The sequence below is a fragment of the Ranitomeya variabilis genome, chromosome 2 (assembly GCF_051348905.1).
Source record: "Ranitomeya variabilis isolate aRanVar5 chromosome 2, aRanVar5.hap1, whole genome shotgun sequence".
Classification (NCBI taxonomy): Eukaryota; Metazoa; Chordata; class Amphibia; order Anura; family Dendrobatidae; genus Ranitomeya; species Ranitomeya variabilis.
In genome coordinates this window covers 1,007,681,316-1,007,705,735 of record NC_135233.1, presented here as the reverse complement: position 1 = coordinate 1,007,705,735, position 24,420 = coordinate 1,007,681,316, and the positions used below count along the sequence as shown (strand labels likewise).

The 24,420-nt window shown below is 46.2% G+C and overlaps 1 protein-coding gene across 4 annotated transcripts in view; it reads right to left on the bottom strand.

Annotated features, from left to right (window-relative positions):
* Positions 1-33: 33 nt before the first annotated feature.
* CEP63 (centrosomal protein 63) overlaps positions 34-24,420 on the bottom strand; it is a 61,554-nt gene continuing 37,167 nt past the window's right edge. For 3 of the 4 annotated variants that reach the window (XM_077291280.1, XM_077291282.1, XM_077291281.1), the window contains 4 exons: positions 23,886-23,972; positions 23,604-23,722; positions 15,621-15,843; positions 1,786-2,079 (listed from right to left, as the gene is read on the bottom strand). In XM_077291280.1, the coding sequence (XP_077147395.1) occupies positions 1,918-2,079; positions 15,621-15,843; positions 23,604-23,722; positions 23,886-23,972 (591 nt within the window). In that variant the 3' untranslated portion in view covers positions 1,786-1,917. Of the gene's footprint in view, positions 2,080-15,620; positions 15,844-23,603; positions 23,723-23,885; positions 23,973-24,420 lie in introns of all 4 variants that reach the window. The other variant, XM_077291279.1, reaches the window with a different exon arrangement.

The window sequence follows — 24,420 nt, the reverse complement described above, 5'->3', positions numbered from 1 at the left end:
ATTACCCATGCAACATAAACAGGACACAAATGTGGAAATTATCATTTATTTTGTAACAAAATATTTCAATTGAACAAAAGTGTTCATCAAAAAATAGAATCAGCAGTCAGTGCTGAATTCCTATAAAAATAAATTACACTTTTAAAATAAACAGAATTTTATCTTATACGTCATACTGATAATTAGTAACACAGCATAAACACAGAATATATCACAGAGAATGCTGTGACTAAAGAGATGTTTTGCGGAATTAGAATGTGGTAAAGTGTATGCATGCACGTGTATACTAATAGACACACACACACTATGTATGTATATATATATATGTAGAGATATAGATATATATCTATGTCTAGAAAATATATATATATATAAATAATCACACTTATATACAAATATACACACAAGAACGACAATTGCTAGTCTTACTGAGGCTTGCAATGTATTATATACAAAAATGAAGAAAATGTAATAAATAAAAAACAACATATAAAATACAGATGTTTCATATATATGAAGCTGGGACTGCTACTGTCAAGGACTTTAACATACCTTTATTAAAAGGAATCTGTCATCAAGTTTTTGCCATTTAATCTGATTGCAGCATAATGTAGGGCAAGAGAGCCTGATTCCAGTGATGTGTCACTTAGGCTGTGTTGTATTTTCAATACAATTAGTATTATCACTAGAGAACTAAGTCTCACATGGAGGGCAGTCCGGATAATCTGTGTAAACGCCACTCCCACCACCGATTGGCTGCTTGCTGCCAATCAGTGGTGTGGGCGGGGTTCTACAGAGCTCAGCATTCAGAGAACAGCTACAGCAGAGAAAACAGGGATTCTATCAAAACTACAGCAAGCAGCCCAGTAAGTGATACATCACTGGAATCAGGCTTTCTTTCCCTATATTATGCTGCTCTCAGATTATATAGCAAAAACCTGCAGACAGATTCCCTTGAAAAGGGGGAGTTATCTTTTTAAATGTGTAAAATGACAATGTTCTTGGAAAAACAAGCGACTTTGCAATTTACCTTGCATTAAAAATCTTTTCTGCTCTCAGGAACAGAGCGATTTTTAACTTTATAGCTTCCTGCTCGCCGCCTAGTTCCCCAGTCATGGCTGCGGTCTCATTGGTGTTTGTAGCTCTGGCCAAATCGCTGGATTCAGCCAGTTTCAATGTCCCTGCGCTCCTCTGATGCTGCAGAGGCAAACGTGTGTAGTGGCAGCATTGGAGAGCACAGAGCTCGGGCCGATATGTCACCAGCTCAGCTGATACAGTTTATCAATCAGGAGCACATCTTCCCCAGGCAAGCAGGAAGCATAGAGGCTGGAGAGCGGTGCGCTCCTGAAGAAATAGCATAAGACAATCCCTTTAAATCGGAAGCGTTTTTTTTTTCCACACAAAAGATGTATGTCAAGTCAATTAGTTGTGTCATATAATAGACTAGGGTGGGTGTCTGGCATCAGCATCCCGAAATTAGTCCTGAGAGCAAGTAGCACCTGTTTTCATCAGTGGTAAGAGCCTGCTGGACTTTATAACAGCATATTAAAAAGGAATATTCTATCCACAAACAACCATTTCCTTGTACTCAGCCAGCTAGATAGGTAAAAGCAATGTACACGCGAGGCAGCGGTCATTTACTGGATACTGGACGGCCGGTATATCGGCATAGATTCGGTTTCTTCCTCCGTTACAAGCCCACGTCCCTTGAGCTCAGAAGTTCAGCTGTTAGCAGCTTAAAGCTGCGATTCCCTTACCCACGGTGGTGAAGCACATATTGGCTACATGCATAGTATGGCCACATTAGCCCCCTATGGTCACTGGATTTCACAATACAGATTGCACACATTATTGGAGGGAGCCCCGAACCGGACGACAGCCGGCACATGCTGGAGACCACTTCTTTATGACATCAGTTTATTTTAGGTTACTGAAGTGCTGCACTGTCCGCTGACTTTCTTGCTTTAATTCCTCAATGTGAGAGTCCAGGCGCTGAAAAAGATCCTGTGAGCGGAGCTCTTCCTCCTGAAGAAACCTTGATGCAATGGTGTTCGGTGAGGAGGAGGGTGGTAGTGGGAGCTGCAGAAACAGGAAGCGTATCCTACAAGTTAAAGCTAAACAAAAGTCCAAAAACATGGTATTTTTCTGACTGCAAGGGTATGTGCACACAAGTATTTATTTCTGCATCTCTTGGCAGATAAAAACGCAGAGGCAAAAACACCAAGGTTACTTACGGGTAGCCGGTTTTTCCGGAGCCCATGACGGCACACCTGAGAGAGGGGATCCGCCCAGTCAGGACAGGAACCCTACTGAAAATAAAAGGGCGGTACCTCTCCCTCGCTTCAGTTGGTTTTCAGAGCATGAGAGGCCCCCCTGGTTAGTATACATGGCAATCCAACACCACATTATATTAACTAAACACACCCAAAACAATAGTGCACACCGAAAGGGTGAAAAAAAGGGGGGGGAATATACGGGTGCCGTCATGGGCTCCGGAAAAACCGGCTACCCGTAAGTAACCTTGGTGTTTTCCCTTCCCCCATGACGGCACACCTGAGAGAATTTTGTAGAATGAAACCTTAGGGAGGGACCACCGCTTGGAGCACCCTTCTACCAAAGGTTAGGTCAGCAGAGGAGGAAAGGTCTAGCCGGTAGTGTTTGAAAAAAGTTGAGGGTGAGGACCAGGTAGCGGCCTTGCAAATTTGGTCAATTGATACCTCAGCTTTCTCTGCCCAGGAGGTAGCCACGGCTCTGGTGGAGTGAGCCTTGATGCCGTCAGGAACCGGAGTGCCACTTGCAGAATAGGATAAACTAATGGCCTCCCTGATCCATCTAGCAATGGTACTTTTAGCTACCCCGCACCCTCTTTTGCTACCCTGAAAGGCTACGAATAGGGTTTGGTCTTTCCTCCACTGATTAGTCACAGACATGTATTGTAACATAGATCTTCTCACATCTAACATGTGGAACCTTTGTTCCCCTGGATTTTTAGGATTACTACAGAAAGATGGTAAAGTAATCTCCTGACTCCTATGGAACTTTTGAACCACCTTGGGGAGATAAGCCGGGTCTGGTCTTAGAACAATCCTGTCATCAAAAACCTGAGTATAAGGAGGGCATATTGACAGGGCCTGTAAATCACTTACCCTACGTGCCGATGTTAAGGCTACTAGTAAAACTGTTTTAAGGGTAAGTAACTTAGGTGATAACTCCTGCAAAGGCTCGAAGGGCTGTTTAGTCAGGGCTTCTAAGACCAAATTTAGATCCCAAGGAGGGATTTTTGGGATAATAACTGGCCGAGATCTACTACAAGATTTTATGAATCGTGAGACCCATTTATTTGAGGCAAGATTACAATTATATAGGGCCCCCAAGGCAGAAACCTGAACTTTAAGGGTGCTGGTTGCTAACCCAAGATGTAATCCTGCTTGCAGAAACTCTAGGATAGGACCTATTGGAGCCACCTCCCCCAATGGTTCCCCCAGGAAGTCGAGAAATTTTTTCCATGTCCTACCATAGATTCTAGAGGTTATGGGTTTTCTGCTTTTCAACAGGGTGGAGACTAACCCTGGAGAGAATCCTTGGCGACTTAGTAACGCCCTCTCAAATTCCAGGCTGCGAGATGGAAGCCCTTCACCTGAGAGTGGGTCACTGGGCCCTGGGTTAGCAGGTCCGGAACCTCTGGCAGGATCCATGGGTCTGTTACCGACATCTGCCTTAGAAGGGAGAACCAAGGTCTCCTTGGCCAAAAAGGAGCTATGAAGATGATATTCGCCTGATCCTCTCTGATCTTCCGGATCACAGCTGGAATCATCACTATCGGGGGGAATGCGTAGGCCAGAGAAAACTTCCAAGGTATCAGTAGGGCATCTACTGCGAAGGGATGTTCTCTCGGATTCAAGGAGCAGAACCTCCTGACTTTTCTGTTGTGGGAGTTGGCGAACAAGTCTATCTCTGGTGTGCCCCAGGCTTGGACTATTTGTTGAAATATCTGGGGGTTTAATGACCATTCCCCCTGCCTTAAGCCTCTGCGACTCAGGAAGTCCGCTTGAGTGTTTTCTGTGCCTTTGATGTGCAATGCCGACAGAGATGACAGGTGTTGTTCTGCTAGTTGAAAGAGTATGTTTGATGCCTGCATGAGGCCTTCGGACCTTGTTCCCCCCTGATGATTGACATACGCCACCACTGCTCGATTGTCCGTCAGGATTCGAGTATGGCGACCCCGGAGTAAAGGAAGAAAATGTCTTAGGGATTTCTCCACTGCCCACAGCTCTTTTTCGTTTGATCCATAGTTCTTTTCTCGTATGGACCAGGTCCCTTGTACAGAGTGAGACCTCAGGTGAGCCCCCCAACCTGTACCGCTTGCGTCGGTCGTGATAATATCTATGACCGGATTTTGCCACCGGACCCCCATTGTCAGGTGGTTTCTCACAGTCCACCAAACTAGGGAATCCCTTACGCCCAGGGAGAGACATAGATTTCCTTCTAAATGCCCTTTTAGCAGTCTTTGGGCTGAGAGAACTTCCCACTGTAGTTGTCTTAGGTGGAATTGTGCCCATTCTACTGCCGGAATACACGATGTTAACGAGCCTAGAAGGGACATTGCCTTTCTCAGAGTCATTGTCGGCTGGCGTATTGCTGTACCGGTCAGATTTATTATTTTGTCTACCTTGTTTTCTGGAAGAAGGCAGAGCTGACGTTCGGAGTCCAGTATTAACCCCAGGAAGGACTGTAATTTTACTGGCAGCAGTCTGGACTTGGGGATATTTATTATCCAACCCAGCTCCCTTAGAGTTGATGTTACCACTGATACTTGATGAGTGCAGTGGGACTCTGATCTTCCTATTACCAGGAAATCGTCCAGATATGGGACAATGACTACATCCCGGGACCGGAGGTATGACATTACTTCCACCATCACCTTGGTGAACACCCTGGGAGCTGTAGACAGACCGAACGGAAGGGCTGTGTATTGATAATGTTTCATCTGGTTCTGGACATAGAGAGCTACTCTCAAGTATTTCTGATATTCCGGATGCATTGGTATATGATAATACGCATCTTTCAAGTCTATTACTGCCATGAAGCAGTGTTGGAAAAGGAGTTTTATGGTCGTATTTATAGACTCCATCTTGAAAGAGTAGTTCTCTATGGATTGGTTGAGTTTTTTTAAGTTTATAATAGTTCTCCAAGAACCATCCGGTTTTTGGATTAAGAAGAGGGGGGAGTAAAACCCGTCTCCCTCCTCCTGAACCGGAACCTCCAGAAGAACCTTTTTGTGGATAAGTCCCAGGACTTCGGCTTCTAGGGCAGATTGTTCCTGCTGGGACTTTCTTCGGGGAGTTATAATAAAGTTTCGTCTGGGTGGACAGGTGAATTTTATTTTGAGGCCGTCTCTGATTATATTTATGACCCAGGTACTGGGGGAGATGTTTACCCAGGCCGGAAAGAAGAGGGAGAGTCTTCCTCCCACTTCTGGCGTAATGTCATTGGGGGGATTTCTTTGCCGATGTAGAGGGCCCTTTGAACATGTAGCCTGAGCCTCTCTTATCCCTAAAGTCCCAGTTTTTTCTTTCTCCTGGGGGGCGACCTCTATTAAATCTTCTCCTCCGAAAAAAGGGTTTTTTGGACTCTTTAGGGATATTGGGAAAGCCTTTCTTTTTATCTCCTGCATGTTCCAGGATTTCTTCAAGTTTTTTCCCAAAGAGGAGTTGGCCATCACATGGGATGGAGCACAGCTTGTGTTTAGATGGTAAATCCCCCGGACAACCTTTGAGCCAGAGGGCTCTTCTTGCCGCATTAGACAAGCTCGCTGCTCTGGCCGTTAGTCTTGCGGAATCCGCAGAAGAGTCTGCTAGAAAGGCTGCTGCCCCTTGCACCAAGGATATATTGGCAAGGATGTCGGATCTGGGTACCTTGTCCCTTAGCTGATCCTCTATCTGCTGTAGCCAGACCATCAGAGCGCGGGCCGTACAAGTTCCAGCGATTGCTGGCTTCAGGCCCCCCGCTGAGGCTTCCCAGATATGTCTGAGAAAACCATCTGCTTTTTTGTCAAGCGGGTCTTTAAGAACACCCGAGTCTTCTAATGGAAGGGATGATTTTTTTAAGCATTTGGCTACCGCTCCGTCAATTTTGGGGATCTTTTCCCAAGGTTCAGAGTCTTTATTTTCAAAGGGATATCTCCTTTTGGATGAAGAGGGCAAAGAACCCATTTTTTCAGGTCTTTTCCACTCTTTCTCAATTAATGCTTTTATTTTTGCATTAACTGGAAACGTGCGTTTCCTCCTCTCTTCTAAGCCACCAAACATGACATCCTCTAGTGACCTAGGTGTCTTCTCCTCTTTAAGGCCCATTGCAGACCTAACTGCTTTGACTAATTTGTCCACGTCCTCCGTGGGAAGGCACGGACGACCTCCTGAATCACTGTCCGAGGAGGAATCTGAAGAGTGGACCGAGGCTGGGGAAGTAGAGGGAGATCGGGATGTTTTATGACTCCCTTGTCTCTGAGAGGTATCCGACTCTGTAGACGCCCTACGGCTTCCCCCTCTTGGTTCGCTAAGGGCCAATTTTAAGGAGTCTTTTATTTCAGCCTGTATTATGGCTTTAAGGCTAGTGGTGAAATTAGGGGTTTCTTCTTGAATAGTCTTATTTATGCAGTCAGCACAGAGATCCTTCCGATACTGCACTGCGAGCGGGTTTTTACAAAGGGCACACTCTCGGTTCTTTGTTTTACCGGTAGCTTTCCTGGACCCCTAGTGATCAAAACAGAAAAATGGACCCTGTTACCATAAGGGATACATTCACGTAGATCACTCACCACCGCCGACAATCAAGGGTACCGATTTTTGAGGCTGGACAGATGCACGTGAAGCGTCCCTCCTGGACGTTGACGAATCTTGCCGGACGGAACGACCACTGTTTTTACCACTTGAGCGGCTGCTCCTGGTATGTTGGTGGCTCGGCAAGGCATCTGGTGAGAGCTCCGGCTGCTGCTGCTGTGAAGAAGACTGCTGCAGCTGCTCTTGTTGTCCTACCTCCATGGCGAAGTTTTTGGACATGAGCGCGTCTTCTGTGGTCCAGCACCCTTTTATGGGGCGACCACTGCACTCCCCGCCTCTCCGGTGCCCAATAGTGATCCCTCCCCCTCTCTGCCATGCCGCCGGAGTCTTCATTCACCGGCCGGCGTTTTCTTCATGGGCGCCGCCATCTTGGATCCGGCGCCTGCCTCCGACGTCACACGGGCACGCCCATTCACAGCGGGCCTGACGTGCGACGTCAGAAGAGCGACCCGGAAGCGGCCGCCGCGCCGGCAGAGAGGGGTGGGCGGCGTGGCAGCCATGGAAGGAACCCGGTCCTCCAACCATGCTGCACAACGCCCGCACGGACGCAGTGACCCGGGGGGACCTGCGGACGGCGCCTCCAGGACCCGAACCTCCGACGCACAGGCGCTGCCTGTTCTTCCACGCCGGGACGGGACCTGGGTAAGTCGAACCACCGTGTTCAGCACAAGGGTCCCTGTCAGGACAGGAAACCCAACTGAAGCGAGGGAGAGGTACCGCCCTTTTATTTTCAGTAGGGTTCCTGTCCTGACTGGGCGGATCCCCTCTCTCAGGTGTGCAGTCATGGGGGAAGGGAAAACGGGCATTTTTGGTGGAGCTTTTTCTTCACTCATTAGCTGTGCATATGTATATACGGGTCAGAACTGTTACTCTATACATGTGCATACTGCAGAATTATGTGTTTACAGTGCAGACAGCAGTGTTGTGTGTGCTGCAGAGTTGTGTATATGCACTTTTTGTGCAGCGGAGTGTTTGTGTATTGTGCATTCAGCAGTGTTGTGTGTGCTGCAGAGTTGTGTATATGCACTGTTTGTGCAGCGGAGCGTTTGTGTATTGTGCATTCAGCAGTGTTGTGTGTGCTGCAGAGCTGTGTATATGCACTTTTTGTGCAGCGGAGCGTTTGTGTACTGTGCATTCAGCAGTGTTGTGTGTGCTGCAGAGTTGTGTATATGCACTGTTTGTGCAGCGGAGCCTTTGTGTACTGTGCATTCAGCAGTGTTGTGTGTGCTGCAGAGTTATGTATATGCACTGTTTGTGCAGCGGAGTGTTTGTATACTGTGCATTCAGCAGTGTTGTGTGTGCTGCAGAGTTGTGTATATGCACTGTTTGTACAGCGGAGCGTTTGTGTACTGTGCATTCAGCAGTGTTGTGTGTGCTACAGAGTTGTGCATATGCACTGTTTGTGCAGCGGAGCGTTTGTGTACTGTGCATTCAGCAGTGTTGTGTGTGCTGCAGAGTTGTGTATATGCACTGTTTGTGTAGCGGAGCGTTTGTGTACTGTGCATTCAGCAGTGTTGTGCGTGCTGTAGAGTTGTGTGTATGCACTGTTTGTGTACTGTGCATTCAGCAGTGTTGTGTGTGCTGCAGAGTTGTGTATATGCACTGTTTGTGTAGCGGAGCCTTTGTGTACTGTGCATTCAGCAGTGTTGTGCGTGCTGCAGAGTTGTGTGTATGCACTGCTTGTGTACTGTGCATTTAGCAGTGTTTTGTGGGCTGCAGAGTTGTGAGCAAGCACGGTTTGTGCAGCGGAGCGTTTGTGTACTGTGCATTCAGCAGTGTTGTGTGTGCTGCAGAGTTGTGCATATGCACTGTTTGTGTAGCGGAGCATTTGTGTACTGTGCATTCAGCAGTGTTGTGTGTGCTGCAGAGTTGTGTATATGCACTGTTTGTGTAGCGGAGCGTTTGTGTACTGTGCATTCAGCAGTGTTGTGCGTGCTGCAGAGTTGTGTGTATGCACTGTTTGTGTACTGTGCATTTAGCAGTGTTTTGTGGGCTGCAGAGTTGTGAACAAGCACGGTTTGTGCAGCGGAGCGTTTGTGTACTGTGCATTCAGCAGTGTTGTGTGTGCTGCAGAGTTGTGCATATGCACTGTTTGTGCAGCGGAGCGTTTGTGTACTGTGCATTCAGCAGTGTTGTGTGTGCTGCAGAGTTGTGTATATGCACTGTTTGTGTAGCACAGCGTTTGTGTACTGTGCATTCAGCAGTGTTGTGCGTGCTGCAGAGTTGTGTGTATGCACTGTTTGTGTACTGTGCATTCAGCAGTGTTGTGTGTGCTGCAGAGTTGTGTATATGCACTGTTTGTGCAGCGGAGCCTTTGTGTACTGTGCATTCAGCAGTGTTGTGTGTGCTGCAGAGTTATGTATATGCACTGTTTGTGCAGCGGAGTGTTTGTATACTGTGCATTCAGCAGTGTTGTGTGTGCTGCAGAGTTGTGTATATGCACTGTTTGTGCAGTGGAGCGTTTGTGTTCTGTGCATTCAGCAGTGTTGTGTGTGCTGCAGAGTTGTGTATGTGCACTGTTTGTGCAGCGGAGCATTTGTGTACTGTGCATACAGCAGTGTGTGTGCTGCAGAGTTGTGTGTATGCACTGTTTGTGAAGTGGAGCGTTTGTGTACTGTGCATTCAGCAGTGTTGTGCGTGCTGCAGAGTTGTGTATATGCAGGGTTTGTGCAGCAGAGCGTTTGTGTACTGTGCATTCAGCAGTGTTGTGTGTGCTGCAGAGTTGTGTATATGCACTGTTTGTGTAGCGGAGCGTTTGTGTACTGTGCATTCAGCAGTGTTGTGCGTGCTGCAGAGTTGTGTGTATGCACTGTTTGTGTACTGTGCATTTAGCAGTGTTTTGTGGGCTGCAGAGTTGTGAGCAAGCACGGTTTGTGCAGCGGAGCGTTTGTGTACTGTGCATTCAGCAGTGTTGTGTGTGCTGCAGAGTTGTGCATATGCACTGTTTGTGTAGCGGAGCATTTGTGTACTGTGCATTCAGCAGTGTTGTGTGTGCTGCAGAGTTGTGTATATGCACTGTTTGTGTAGCGGAGCGTTTGTGTACTGTGCATTCAGCAGTGTTGTGCGTGCTGCAGAGTTGTGTGTATGCACTGTTTGTGTACTGTGCATTTAGCAGTGTTTTGTGGGCTGCAGAGTTGTGAACAAGCACGGTTTGTGCAGCGGAGCGTTTGTGTACTGTGCATTCAGCAGTGTTGTGTGTGCTGCAGAGTTGTGCATATGCACTGTTTGTGCAGCGGAGCGTTTGTGTACTGTGCATTCAGCAGTGTTGTGTGTGCTGCAGAGTTGTGTATATGCACTGTTTGTGTAGCACAGCGTTTGTGTACTGTGCATTCAGCAGTGTTGTGCGTGCTGCAGAGTTGTGTGTATGCACTGTTTGTGTACTGTGCATTCAGCAGTGTTGTGTGTGCTGCAGAGTTGTGTGTATGCACTGTTTGTGTACTGTGCATTTAGCAGTGTTTTGTGGGCTGCAGAGTTGTGAACAAGCACGGTTTGTGCAGCGGAGCGTTTGTGTACTGTGCATTCAGCAGTGTTGTGTGTGCTGCAGAGTTGTGCATATGCACTGTTTGTGCAGCGGAGCGTTTGTGTACTGTGCATTCAGCAGTGTTGTGTGTGCTGCAGAGTTGTGTATATGCACTGTTTGTGTAGCACAGCGTTTGTGTACTGTGCATTCAGCAGTGTTGTGCGTGCTGCAGAGTTGTGTGTATGCACTGTTTGTGTACTGTGCATTCAGCAGTGTTGTGTGTGCTGCAGAGTTGTGTATATGCACTGTTTGTGCAGCGGAGCCTTTGTGTACTGTGCATTCAGCAGTGTTGTGTGTGCTGCAGAGTTATGTATATGCACTGTTTGTGCAGCGGAGTGTTTGTATACTGTGCATTCAGCAGTGTTGTGTGTGCTGCAGAGTTGTGTATATGCACTGTTTGTGCAGTGGAGCGTTTGTGTTCTGTGCATTCAGCAGTGTTGTGTGTGCTGCAGAGTTGTGTATGTGCACTGTTTGTGCAGCGGAGCGATTGTGTACTGTGCATACAGCAGTGTGTGTGCTGCAGAGTTGTGTGTATGCACTGTTTGTGAAGTGGAGCGTTTGTGTACTGTGCATTCAGCAGTGTTGTGCGTGCTGCAGAGTTGTGTATATGCAGGGTTTGTGCAGCAGAGCGTTTGTGTACTGTGCATTCAGCAGTGTTGTGTGTGCTGCAGAGTTGTGTATATGCACTGTTTGTGTAGCGGAGCGTTTGTGTACTGTGCATTCAGCAGTGTTGTGCGTGCTGCAGAGTTGTGTGTATGCACTGTTTGTGTACTGTGCATTTAGCAGTGTTTTGTGGGCTGCAGAGTTGTGAGCAAGCACGGTTTGTGCAGCGGAGCGTTTGTGTACTGTGCATTCAGCAGTGTTGTGTGTGCTGCAGAGTTGTGCATATGCACTGTTTGTGTAGCGGAGCGTTTGTGTACTGTGCATTCAGCAGTGTTGTGTGTGCTGCAGAGTTGTGTATATGCACTGTTTGTGTAGCGGAGCGTTTGTGTACTGTGCATTCAGCAGTGTTGTGCGTGCTGCAGAGTTGTGTGTATGCACTGTTTGTGTACTGTGCATTTAGCAGTGTTTTGTGGGCTGCAGAGTTGTGAACAAGCACGGTTTGTGCAGCGGAGCGTTTGTGTACTGTGCATTCAGCAGTGTTGTGTGTGCTGCAGAGTTGTGCATATGCACTGTTTGTGCAGCGGAGCGTTTGTGTACTGTGCATTCAGCAGTGTTGTGTGTGCTGCAGAGTTGTGTATATGCACTGTTTGTGTAGCGGAGCGTTTGTGTACTGTGCATTCAGCAGTGTTGTGTGTGCTGCAGAGTTATGTATATGCACTGTTTGTGCAGCGGAGTGTTTGTATACTGTGCATTCAGCAGTGTTGTGTGTGCTGCAGAGTTGTGCATATGCACTGCTTGTGTAGCGGAGCATTTGTGTACTGTGCATTCAGCAGTGTTGTGTGTGCTGCAGAGTTGTGTATATGCACTGTTTGTGTAGCGGAGCATTTGTGTACTGTGCATTCAGCAGTGTTGTGCGTGCTGCAGAGTTGTGTGTATGCACTGTTTGTGTACTGTGCATTTAGCAGTGTTTTGTGGGCTGCAGAGTTGTGAACAAGCACGGTTTGTGCAGCGGAGCGTTTGTGTACTGTGCATTCAGCAGTGTTGTGTGTGCTGCAGAGTTGTGCATATGCACTGTTTGTGCAGCGGAGCGTTTGTGTACTGTGCATTCAGCAGTGTTGTGTGTGCTGCAGAGTTGTGTATATGCACTGTTTGTGTAGCACAGCGTTTGTGTACTGTGCATTCAGCAGTGTTGTGCGTGCTGCAGAGTTGTGTGTATGCACTGTTTGTGTACTGTGCATTCAGCAGTGTTGTGCGTGCTGCAGAGTTGTGTATATGCACTGTTTGTGTAGCGGAGCGTTTGTGTACTGTGCATTCAGCAGTGTTGTGCGTGCTGCAGAGTTGTGTGTATGCACTGTTTGTGTACTGTGCATTTAGCAGTGTTTTGTGGGCTGCAGAGTTGTGAACAAGCACGGTTTGTGCAGCGGAGCGTTTGTGTACTGTGCATTCAGCAGTGTTGTGTGTGCTGCAGAGTTGTGCATATGCACTGTTTGTGCAGCGGAGCGTTTGTGTACTGTGCATTCAGCAGTGTTGTGTGTGCTGCAGAGTTGTGTATATGCACTGTTTGTGTAGCGGAGCGTTTGTGTACTGTGCATTCAGCAGTGTTGTGCGTGCTGCAGAGTTGTGTGTATGCACTGTTTGTGTACTGTGCATTTAGCAGTGTTTTGTGGGCTGCAGAGTTGTGAACAAGCACGGTTTGTGCAGCGGAGCGTTTGTGTACTGTGCATTCAGCAGTGTTGTGTGTGCTGCAGAGTTGTGCATATGCACTGTTTGTGCAGCGGAGCGTTTGTGTACTGTGCATTCAGCAGTGTTGTGTGTGCTGCAGAGTTGTGTATATGCACTGTTTGTGTAGCGGAACGTTTGTGTACTGTGCATTCAGCAGTGTTGTGCGTGCTGCAGAGTTGTGTGTATGCACTGTTTGTGTACTGTGCATTTAGCAGTGTTTTGTGGGCTGCAGAGTTGTGAACAAGCACGGTTTGTGCAGCGGAGCGTTTGTGTACTGTGCATTCAGCAGTGTTGTGTGTGCTGCAGAGTTGTGCATATGCACTGTTTGTGCAGCGGAGCGTTTGTGTACTGTGCATTCAGCAGTGTTGTGTGTGCTGCAGAGTTGTGTATATGCACTGTTTGTGTAGCACAGCGTTTGTGTACTGTGCATTCAGCAGTGTTGTGCGTGCTGCAGAGTTGTGTGTATGCACTGTTTGTGTACTGTGCATTCAGCAGTGTTGTGCGTGCTGCAGAGTTGTGTATATGCACTGTTTGTGTAGCGGAGCGTTTGTGTACTGTGCATTCAGCAGTGTTGTGCGTGCTGCAGAGTTGTGTGTATGCACTGTTTGTGTACTGTGCATTTAGCAGTGTTTTGTGGGCTGCAGAGTTGTGAACAAGCACGGTTTGTGCAGCGGAGCGTTTGTGTACTGTGCATTCAGCAGTGTTGTGTGTGCTGCAGAGTTGTGCATATGCACTGTTTGTGCAGCGGAGCGTTTGTGTACTGTGCATTCAGCAGTGTTGTGTGTGCTGCAGAGTTGTGTATATGCACTGTTTGTGTAGCGGAGCGTTTGTGTACTGTGCATTCAGCAGTGTTGTGCGTGCTGCAGAGTTGTGTGTATGCACTGTTTGTGTACTGTGCATTTAGCAGTGTTTTGTGGGCTGCAGAGTTGTGAACAAGCACGGTTTGTGCAGCGGAGCGTTTGTGTACTGTGCATTCAGCAGTGTTGTGTGTGCTGCAGAGTTGTGCATATGCACTGTTTGTGCAGCGGAGCGTTTGTGTACTGTGCATTCAGCAGTGTTGTGTGTGCTGCAGAGTTGTGTATATGCACTGTTTGTGTAGCACAGCGTTTGTGTACTGTGCATTCAGCAGTGTTGTGCGTGCTGCAGAGTTGTGTGTATGCACTGTTTGTGTACTGTGCATTCAGCAGTGTTGTGTGTGCTGCAGAGTTGTGTATATGCACTGTTTGTGCAGCGGAGCCTTTGTGTACTGTGCATTCAGCAGTGTTGTGTGTGCTGCAGAGTTATGTATATGCACTGTTTGTGCAGCGGAGTGTTTGTATACTGTGCATTCAGCAGTGTTGTGTGTGCTGCAGAGTTGTGTGTATGCAGGGTTTGTGCAGCACAGCGTTTGTGTACTGTGCATTCAGCAGTGTTGTGTGTGCTGCAGAGTTGTGTATATGCACTGTTTGTGTAGCGGAGCGTTTGTGTACTGTGCATTCAGCAGTGTTGTGCGTGCTGCAGAGTTGTGTGTATGCACTGTTTGTGTACTGTGCATTTAGCAGTGTTTTGTGGGCTGCAGAGTTGTGAGCAAGCACGGTTTGTGCAGCGGAGCGTTTGTGTACTGTGCATTCAGCAGTGTTGTGTGTGCTGCAGAGTTGTGCATATGCACTGTTTGTGTAGCGGAGCATTTGTGTACTGTGCATTCAGCAGTGTTGTGTGTGCTGCAGAGTTGTGTATATGCACTGTTTGTGTAGCGGAGCGTTTGTGTACTGTGCATTCAGCAGTGTTGTGCGTGCTGCAGAGTTGTGTGTATGCACTGTTTGTGTACTGTGCATTTAGCAGTGTTTTGTGGGCTGCAGAGTTGTGAACAAGCACGGTTTGTGCAGCGGAGCGTTTGTGTACTGTGCATTCAGCAGTGTTGTGTGTGCTGCAGAGTTGTGCATATGCACTGTTTGTGCAGCGGAGCGTTTGTGTACTGTGCATTCAGCAGTGTTGTGTGTGCTGCAGAGTTGTGTATATGCACTGTTTGTGTAGCGGAGCGTTTGTGTACTGTGCACTCAGCAGTGTTGTGCGTGCTGCAGAGTTGTGTGTATGCACTGTTTGTGTACTGTGCATTCAGCAGTGTTGTGTGTGCTGCAGAGTTGTGTATATGCACTGTTTGTGTAGCGGAGCGTTTGTGTACTGTGCATTCAGCAGTGTTGTGCGTGCTGCAGAGTTGTGTATATGCACTGTTTGTGTAGCGGAGCGTTTGTGTACTGTGCATTCTGCAGTGTTGTGCGTGCTGCAGAGTTGTGTGTATGCACTGTTTGTGTAGCGGAGCGTTTGTGTACTGTGCATTCAGCAGTGTTGTGTGTGCTGCAGAGTTGTGTGTATTATGAGCATTATGTGCATGATGCAGAAAAACACTAGTAGAACCAGCCAAAAGTATTTATAATGGTGTTAGTGGCTTGTGCTCTATGATACTGACCCCTTGACTTATTTACATTAACAGGGAGGTTTTAATTCTAAGAAAACATTTTTTTGCTATTTTTGATGTGGAAAAGTGCGAAGAGTCTTAGAGTAAGGGGCTTCTTGTGTTCTGAACAGTACGGTATATGAAGTAGTACAGTAACTATAGTGGAGGGGGGGGGGGAACCTAAAAACTGGTAACAGTGCAAGTATACATTCAAAGGCGTTATCCCAAAACCAACAATTACCATCCATCCTCTGGGCAGGTGACAGACGTATGGTTTGGTGGGACCTACGTAACTAAGACCCCCCACACGCACTGGTCACAATAATGTCTCAGTTGGGCACTAGTGTGCATCTATGACTAGGGCTCCAAACATGCCGACTACCAGTGAATGTTGAGGTGGATCACACATGCGCTGCCGCACTAGTCACATTGGACTTTGTGACCTCTACTGACAGAATGGTAGGAAGAAAATGAAAGTGATGAGTACAGGTTATAGTATCACCTCTTGGCAGGAATCTTCAGCACTTCCATCATCAACCTTGTGAAGTTCAGAAGACTCGTGCTCCAGAGAACTTGGCCTACTGGATCCTTGCTGGACACCGGCAGCTTCCTGCTTGGAGTCTGGCGTTTGCCGCAGCTCCTCGTACCGCTGCGATACGTCGTTCAGACGCTCATTCAGTGCCTTCAGCTCGTCCTCATGTCTGTCCAACAGATCCTGTGTCCTCCTACGGAATTACAGAAAAACTGGAAGACAGATTGTGGCCAGAACGCATTTTAATTACTTACAAAGAAAAATTATTCTGTTGATTTCTCAATGGAAGAGCATAAAATTAAAGAGCAGAGTTTAAACTATTAACCTGATAAGGACCAAATGTCGCAGATTTGTTAATTCTGGGCATCAACTCTGCAAAACTGTACATTTACAGCTCAAGGTTAAAGAATCTGCAATCTAGTAGGGTAAGGTTTTGTTCCCAGCTGTCAGACACAGCGCAGGACCCTGGGGGGAAGGCGTCAGAAGCAGGAATAAACCAAGCCACTCCGTGCTTGGGGAGAAAGGCGGATGCTTCTGTAGGACCGCCGGGTGGCTGCCCAGAAAGACCAAAGCTACTTGGTGCTAGCAGATCCAGTCCAGCACAGCAGGAGGCTATTTTCCCCTGTAACTGGGTTTCCTATAGATCCTCCAGTTACAGCGGAAAAATGCACAATATAAAAATATATACCGTATGTTCCCCAGATGTCTTCCTGATCTCTTGGGGTGAAAATTATGTAAAAATCAAAAAGAACAAAGAAAAAAGAAAACAAAATTATATATACAGTATATTTCAAATAAAATACATATCAAATACAAAAATAAAAAAAAGTCATGACCGGGGGAATTATTTTAACGGGTTATTTGGTGTGATTTATGATTTCCAATGATTTATATGTACATTAAACCAGCGCCTGAGAATAAAACAATTTGTCCGGCATGAAACAAAAAACTGGTCAGTCATTAAAAGGAACCTATCTGTCAATTGCCTTTTTGGAAGTGCATTTGAACAGCAAGGTGGATTGCTGTTGAGGGGAAATAGAGAAAAAAATAAATCTATAAATCTTCAGCATAGCGAGTGTGAGCGAGCTGAGTGTGACCTGAGTGTAAGTGTGGACGGCGGTAAGTGTGACTTGTGATTCAGTGACTTTGGAATCAGGGAGTTTCCAAGGGAGGAATTGCTGAATTACTGTCTGTTTTTTATTAATACTTTGTATTTATTTTTTATTTAACGTTTGTGTGGTGCAATCCCCATTAGGAAATGTGCTCCACTATTGTTAATGCCATCCAGTGCACATCTTGCCACATGTATGCAATCCTTGATCAGCCGGTCGAGGGTGCATACTGCTGTGCGAGATGTGAGCACGTTGTGCATTTGGAATCCCAGATTCTGGATCTAAATGTGCAGCTGGCAACACTGAGATCCATAGACAATATGGAGAGGAGTCTTCTGCTCACTGAGCAGACGCTCAATGGGATAGATGAGGGGGGGATGGTAGGATGGAGCTGCAGGACAGTGAAGTAGCAATCTGGGTGACATTTTGGAAGCGGTGTAGAGGGAAGAGTGCCAGGGAGGCTAGTCCTGATCTGGCACACCCTAACAAGTTTGCTAAGTTGGCAGATGAGGGGGGTGCCAGTACAGGGGTAGCACTGCTGCAGCCAGGCATGTCCTCTGAAAGCCGGAGGAGTGACTGCTCCAGTAAGGGGGGAAATAGGAGAGCAGGGCAGGCCAGACAGGTGCTGGTAGTGGGGGACTCAATTATCAGGGGAACAGATAGGGCAATCTGTCACAAAGACAGGGATCGTCGGACGGTGTGCTGCCTACCTGTCGCTCGGGTCCGACACATCGCTGATCGGGTGGACAGATTACTGGGAGGGGCTGGTGAGGACCCAGCGGTCATTGTGCACATTGGCACAAATGACAAAGTTAGAGGTAGGTGGAAGGTCCTTAAAGATGACTTCAGGGAATTAGGCTGCAAGCTGAAAGCAAGGACCTCCAAGGTGGTATTTTCCGAAATACTGCCTGTTCCACGTGCCACGCCAGAGAGGCAACGGGAGATTAGGGAGGTTAATAAGAGGCTCAAGAATTGGTGTAGGAAGGAGGGGTTTGGGTTCCTGCAGAACTGGGCCGACTTCTCAGTGGGCTACAGGCTCTACGCTAGGGACGGGCTGCACCTCAATGGGGAGGGTGCAGCTGTGTTGGGGGAGAAAATGGTTAGAAGGTTGGAGGAGTGTTTAAACTAGGGATTGGGGGGAGGGTATTCAATTTATAGGAGGGGAAGATAGGGCAGATAGAGACCTGGGAGCAAATAAGGAAGTTGGGGGTGGCTGTCGCATGGGGGGTGGGGTTAGAACAGTTAGTAATTTAAGAAAGAATAGAGGTACAGAGAGGAACATCAAGTGCATGTATACTAATGCCAGAAGCCTCGCCAACAAAATGGACGAATTAGAACTAATGTTGTTGGAGCATAATTATGTCATGGTGGGGATATCTGAAACATGGCTGGACGAGAACCATGACTGGGCTGTTAACTTGCAGGGCTATAGCCTGTTTCAGAAATGACCGTACAGATAAGCGAGGGGGTGGGGTGTGTCTATATGTAAAATCGTCCTTAAAACCCATCCTGCGTTATAATATAGGTGAATCTAATGAAAATGTAGAGTCCCTGTGGGTGGAGATAAGGGGAGGGGGAAAAATAATAAATTACTGATAGGGGTTTGTTATAAATCTCCAAAAATAATGGAAGCAATGGAGAATATCCACATAAAGCAAATAGATGAAGCTGTGACTCAAGGAGAAGTCATTATTATGGGGGACTTCAACTACCCTGAAATAGATTGGGGAACAGAAACCTGCAGTTCCAGCAAAGGTAATCGGTTTTTGACAACTATGAGAGACAATTACCTTTCACAACTGGTTCAGGACCCAACAAGGAGGGGGGCACTGCTAGACCTAATATTAACCAACAGGCCAGACCGCATATCAAATATAAGGGTTGGGGGTCACTTGGGGAATAGTGATCACAAAATAATAAGTTTTCATGTATCCTTTAATAAGATGTGTAGTAGAGGGGTGACCAGGACATTAAACTTCAGGAGGGCAAATTTCCAACGGATGAGAGAGGATCTTGGTGCAATTAACTGGGACGATATCCTGAGACATAAAAGTACACAAAGAAAATGGGAGACATTTATTAGCATCATGGATAGGACCTGTGCACAGTATATACCGTATGGGAATAAACATACTAGAAATAGGAGGAAACCAATATGGCTAAGGCTAGGTTCACATTGCGTTAGGGCAATCCGTTTAGCGCTAGCGGATTGCGCTAACGCAATATTTTTTTAGGGGCCGCGTTAGGGGTCGCGTTAACGTCCCCGCTCTCGCAGATCCCTGAGAGCGGGGAACGGACCTCGGGCGCGCCGCGGACGCTGCAAGCAGCGTCCGAGGCGCGTCACAGAAGAACGGCACATCACTAGCGCGAGCCGAAAAAGGCACGCGCTAGTGATGCGCTGCAGGCTAAATTTACATTGCTGTCAATGGGTGCGCTAACGGACCCGTTGCACGGCGTTAATTGCGACATTTTCGCCGTGCAACGCAGTCCGTTAGCGTTAACCCATTAACGCAATGTGAACCCAGCCTAAATAGAGCTGTAAGGGGCGCATTAAGTGACAAAAAGAAAGCATTTAGAGAATTAAAGGAAGTAGGTAGTGAATACAGAAAATTAAATAAATTATGTAAAAAGCAAATCAAGGCAGCAAAAATTGAGACAGAGAGACTCATTGCCAGAGAGAGTAAAAATAATCCCAAAATATTCTTTAACTATGTAAATAGTAAGAAACTCAAATCTGATAGTGTTGGCCCCCTTAAAAATAGTCTGGGTGAAATGGTGGATGAGGATGAGGAAAAAGCCAATATGCTAAATGACTTTTTTTCATCAATATTTACACAAGAAAATTCCATGGCAGACAATATGATCAGTGATAACAAAAATTCCCCATTAAGTGTCACCTGCTTAACCCAGCAGGAAGTACGGCGGCGTCTAAGGCCATGTGCACACGTTCAGGATTTTTCGCGGTTTTTTCGGGTTTTTTTCACTATAAAAACGTGATAAAAACGCGAAAAAAACGGTAACCTATGCCTCCTATTATTTACAGTGTATTCCGCATTTTTTGTGCAAATGTTGCGATTTTTTCCGCGAAAAAAATCGCATCGCGGAAAAAAAAGCAACATGTTCATTAAAAATGCGGAATTGCGGGGATTCCGCACACCTAGGAGTGCATTGATCTGCTTACTTCCCGCACGGGGCTGTGCACACCATGCGGGAAGTAAGCAGATTATGTGCGGTTGGTACCCAGGGTGGAGGAGAGGAGACTCTCCTCCACGGACTGGGCACCATATAATTGGTCAAAAAAAAAAAAGAATTAAAATAAAAAATAGTCATATACTCACCTTCGATGTCCCCGCCTCTCACCGCTGCATGCTGCCGCTTCTGTTTCTATAGATGGTGTGGTTCAGGACCTGCGATGACGTCACTGTCTTGTGATTGGTCGCGTAACCGCTCATGTGACCGCTCGCGACCAATCACAAGCCGTGACGTCACCGAAAGTCCTGAACCATACCGGCATCTATAGGAACGGAGGCTGCAGAGGGTGAGTATAACCATTTTTTTATTTTTTTATTATTTTTAAACATTCTATCTTTTACTATATATGCTGCATAAGCAGCATCTATAGTAAAAAGTTGGTCACACTTGTCAAACAGTATGTTTGACAAGTGTGACCAACCTGTCAGTCAGTTTTCCAAGCGATGCTACAGCTCGCTTGGAAAACTTTAGCATTCTGCAAGCTAATTACGCTTGCAACATGCTAAAAAAAACGCAAAAAAAAACGGAAAAAAAATGCAAAAAAAAAAAAAATGCGGATTTCTTGCAGAAAATTTCCGGTTTTCTTCAGGAAATTTCTGCAAGAAATCCGGACGTGTGCACATACCCTGAAAATCACTAAAATTGACAAATCTCTGGGCCCGGATGGGATACACCCCCGAGTACTGCAGGAACTAAGTACAGTCATTGATAGACCATTATTTTTAATCTTTAAAGAGTCCATAATAACAGGGTCTCTACCACAGGACTGGCGTATAGCAAATGTGGTGCCAATATTCAAAAAGGGGACAAAAACTGAACTCGGAAATTATAGGCCAGTAAGCTTAACCTCTACTGTGGGTAAAATCCTGGAGGGCATTCTAAGGGATACTATACTGGAGTATCTGAAGAGGAATAACCTCATGACCCAGTATCAGCATGGGTTTACTAGGGACCGTTCATGTCAGACTAATTTGATCAGCTTCTATGAAGAGGTAAGTTCCGGACTGGACCAAGGGAGCCCAGTGGACGTAGTGTATATGGACTTTTCAAAAGCTTTTGATACGGTGCCACACACAAGGTTGTTACATAAAATGAGAATAATGGGGATAGGGGAAAATATGTGTAAGTGGGTTAAGAGCTGGCTCAGGGATAGGAAACAAAGGGTGGTTATTAATGGAGCACACTCGGTCTGGGTCGCGGTTAGCAGTGGGGGTACCACAGGGGTCAGTATTGGGCCCTCTTCTTTTTAACATATTTATTAATCACCTTGTAGGGGGCATTCAGAGTAGAATTTCAATATTTGCAGATGACACTAAACTCTGCAGGGTAATCAATACAGGGGAGGACAATTTTATATTACAGGATGATTTATGTAAACTAGAAGCTTGGGCAGATAAATGGCAAATGAGCTTTAATGGGGATAAATGTAAGATCATGCACTTGGGTAGAAGTAATAAGATGTATAACTATGTGCTTAATTCTAAAACTCTGGGCAAAACCGTCAATGAAAAAGACCTGGGAGTATGGGTGGATGACAAACTCACATTTAGTGGCCTGTGTCAGGCAGCTGCTACAAAAGCAAATAAAATAATGGGATGCATTAAAAGAGGCATAGATGCTCATGAGAACATAATTTTACCTCTATACAAGTCACTAGTGCGACCACACTTAGAATACTGTGCACAGTTCTGGTCTCCGGTGTATAAGAAAGACATAGCTGAACTGGAGCGGGTGCAGAGAAGAGCGACCAAGGTTATTAGAGGACTGGGGAGTCTGCAATACCAAGATAGGTTATTACACTTGGGGCTATTTAGTTTGGAAAAATGAAGACAAAGGGGTGATCTTATTTTAATGTATAAATATATGAGGGGACAGTACAAAGACCTTTCTGATGATCTTTTTAATCATAGACCGGTGACAGGGACAAGGGGGCATCCTCTACGTCTGGAGGAAAGAAGGTTTAAGCATAATAACAGACGCGGGTTCTTTACTGTAAGAGCAGTGAGACTATGGAACTCTCTGCCGTATGATGTTGTAATGAGTGATTCATTAATTAAATTTAAGAGGGGACTGGATGCCTTTCTGGAAAAGTATAATGTTACAGGGTATATACACTAGATTCCTTGATAAGGCGTTGATCCAGGGAACTAGTCTGATTGCCGTATGTGGAGTCGGGAAGGAATTTTTTTTCCCCATGGTGGAGTTACTCTTTGCCACATGGGTTGTTTTGCCTTCCTCTGGTCAACATGTTAGGGCATGCTAGGCTATGGGTTGAACTAGATGGACTTAAAGTCTTCCTTCAACCTTAATAACTATGTAACTATGTAATTCATGCTGATCAAGCCACAGGCAGCATGAATCGGGGCATGGCAGCATGATTGCAGACATGTAGATTTGTTTTCTGAAATGCTCTGGTATTTTGGACAAAATATAGAAAAATCACCCTTGACCAGGGACCAGAGGGATAGACTAGAGTAGTCCAACGCAGACCCCAACGCAGTGAGAGGGAGCACAGGGAAGGCAAGTAGAATGTTTAATGGTTTTTTGTAGGTTTTTCTGATATAGATCATGCATACCAAGATGGGGTTGAGGGGGCATGAATATCAGGATGGGGGTGAAGGGGCCATGTATACCAGGATAGGGACGAGGGGGGGGCATGCATACCTGGTTAGGGATGAGGGGGGCCATGTATACCAGGATGGAGATGAAGGGGCCATGTATACCAGGATAGGGACGAGGGGGCCATGTTATACCTCGATTGGGGACATATATATGCCAGAAAGGGGGATATTCGTACAGAATTGACCACACTTTTTGCTTCAATTTTGTTTTCTATCTTCTTCGTCTAAAACTTCGGTGCGTCTCATAGTCCGAAAAAAAAACCAGTACATTTTTACTACACAATAAGAGCCGGAAAAACATAACCCAAAAGGCATTTTTCACCATTTCAGTGCACTTGGAAGTTGTTTCCATTTTTCAATACTTTGTACGGTAATATGAATAGTGTCAATCCAAACTACAATTTGTCCTGCAAAATATAAGGCAACGTAAGGCTAAGCCTAGGTAAAAATAAAAAAAGTATTGGCTTTTCGAATGAAGAAAAACAAAAACTTAAGCACAAAAAATTGGCTGTCAGCTAAACTGACTGTGAAAAAAATCATATATGCTAATTAGGATGCTCAGTGCACCCTGAGTGTAGCCAAGTGGCTAAGTGCAATGTTCCACCTAATGAATTTGTGTATCTTTGTCTACCACACTGGTGGTCGACATTACTGGTGTGCCCGAGCTCTCTCTGCAGACAGTGCCCATTCTAGGCAAGCCAGAACTGTCAATCACCAAGGAAGGAGGCAGAGACATGCAAAACCAGTGGGCGGAATAGTGTACGGAGCCCCTCAGCCACACCCAGGGTGCACCAAGCACCCAAATTAGAATATTTGCTTACACTTCAGTTTCTGCAGAACGCAGGCAGATATTAGAACTGTGAAGGTGTGATTTTTTTTTTTTATAGTTCAATACCCCCCGACAAGGCTTTGTGCTTATGCCATCAGCTTGGTCTGATAAGAGGTTGACAGTGAGCTAAGTTTCTTACCTTTCCACTGCACTCTGGATGTCAGTCTGCCTGGTGTGCAGGATGAGCTCAAGGTTTCTCCTGGCCTGTGACAATTCTTTCTGTAGTCTCTGATTCTCACGCTCCAGGTTATCTAATGCCTGAGAATGTAAATAACATGGGGCAAAAATGCACAGAATGTAAACGATGCAACGCAAAGCAATAACAAGCCAAAGTCAATTCATGCTCTGTTCATTGCAATGTGAGAGGTGATAACATTTGTAGGTGTCTTGTGTGTACAGTACGGCGGGGCTTCCATCTTACCAGACGCACTTCTGGCTCTTGTTTCTCCAACGTCGCAGTCAGTTGCCGGTTCTCCTCTCGCAAGGTCTCAAGAGCTGCCAGAGAAACCTTCAAACAACAAAATTGCATACAAAACAAAATGAGCTGATGAATAAATATAAAAGAGAGCGAGAGAACACCACCACAATGACATGCCGATTGCTCCCGAAGAACAGGCCTCAGCATTCTGAGATTCATTTTGGCAAGGACTATGAGCTCCGGTGAGGCCTCAGCAAACAAAGCTTGATAAGGCCTGGTCTGGAAACACCTCCAATGTAAGCTTGCCCCTCGTAATCAATGGCTATTTCCATCCTACAGCCAGAAATATCCGAGCGCTGTACTATTTCCAGAAGTCTCAGACAATGAATGCAAAAGCTCCACTCCAGATGGGAGAGGCCTCTTCTAGGGATGGATAGGGGACCTAGAGGTCAAACCTCAGGAAGAAGCCCAACAACTATAGAAGAACCATGCTTTTTAGCCTTATGATTTCTGTCTGGACAAACTCTTTAATATTGGC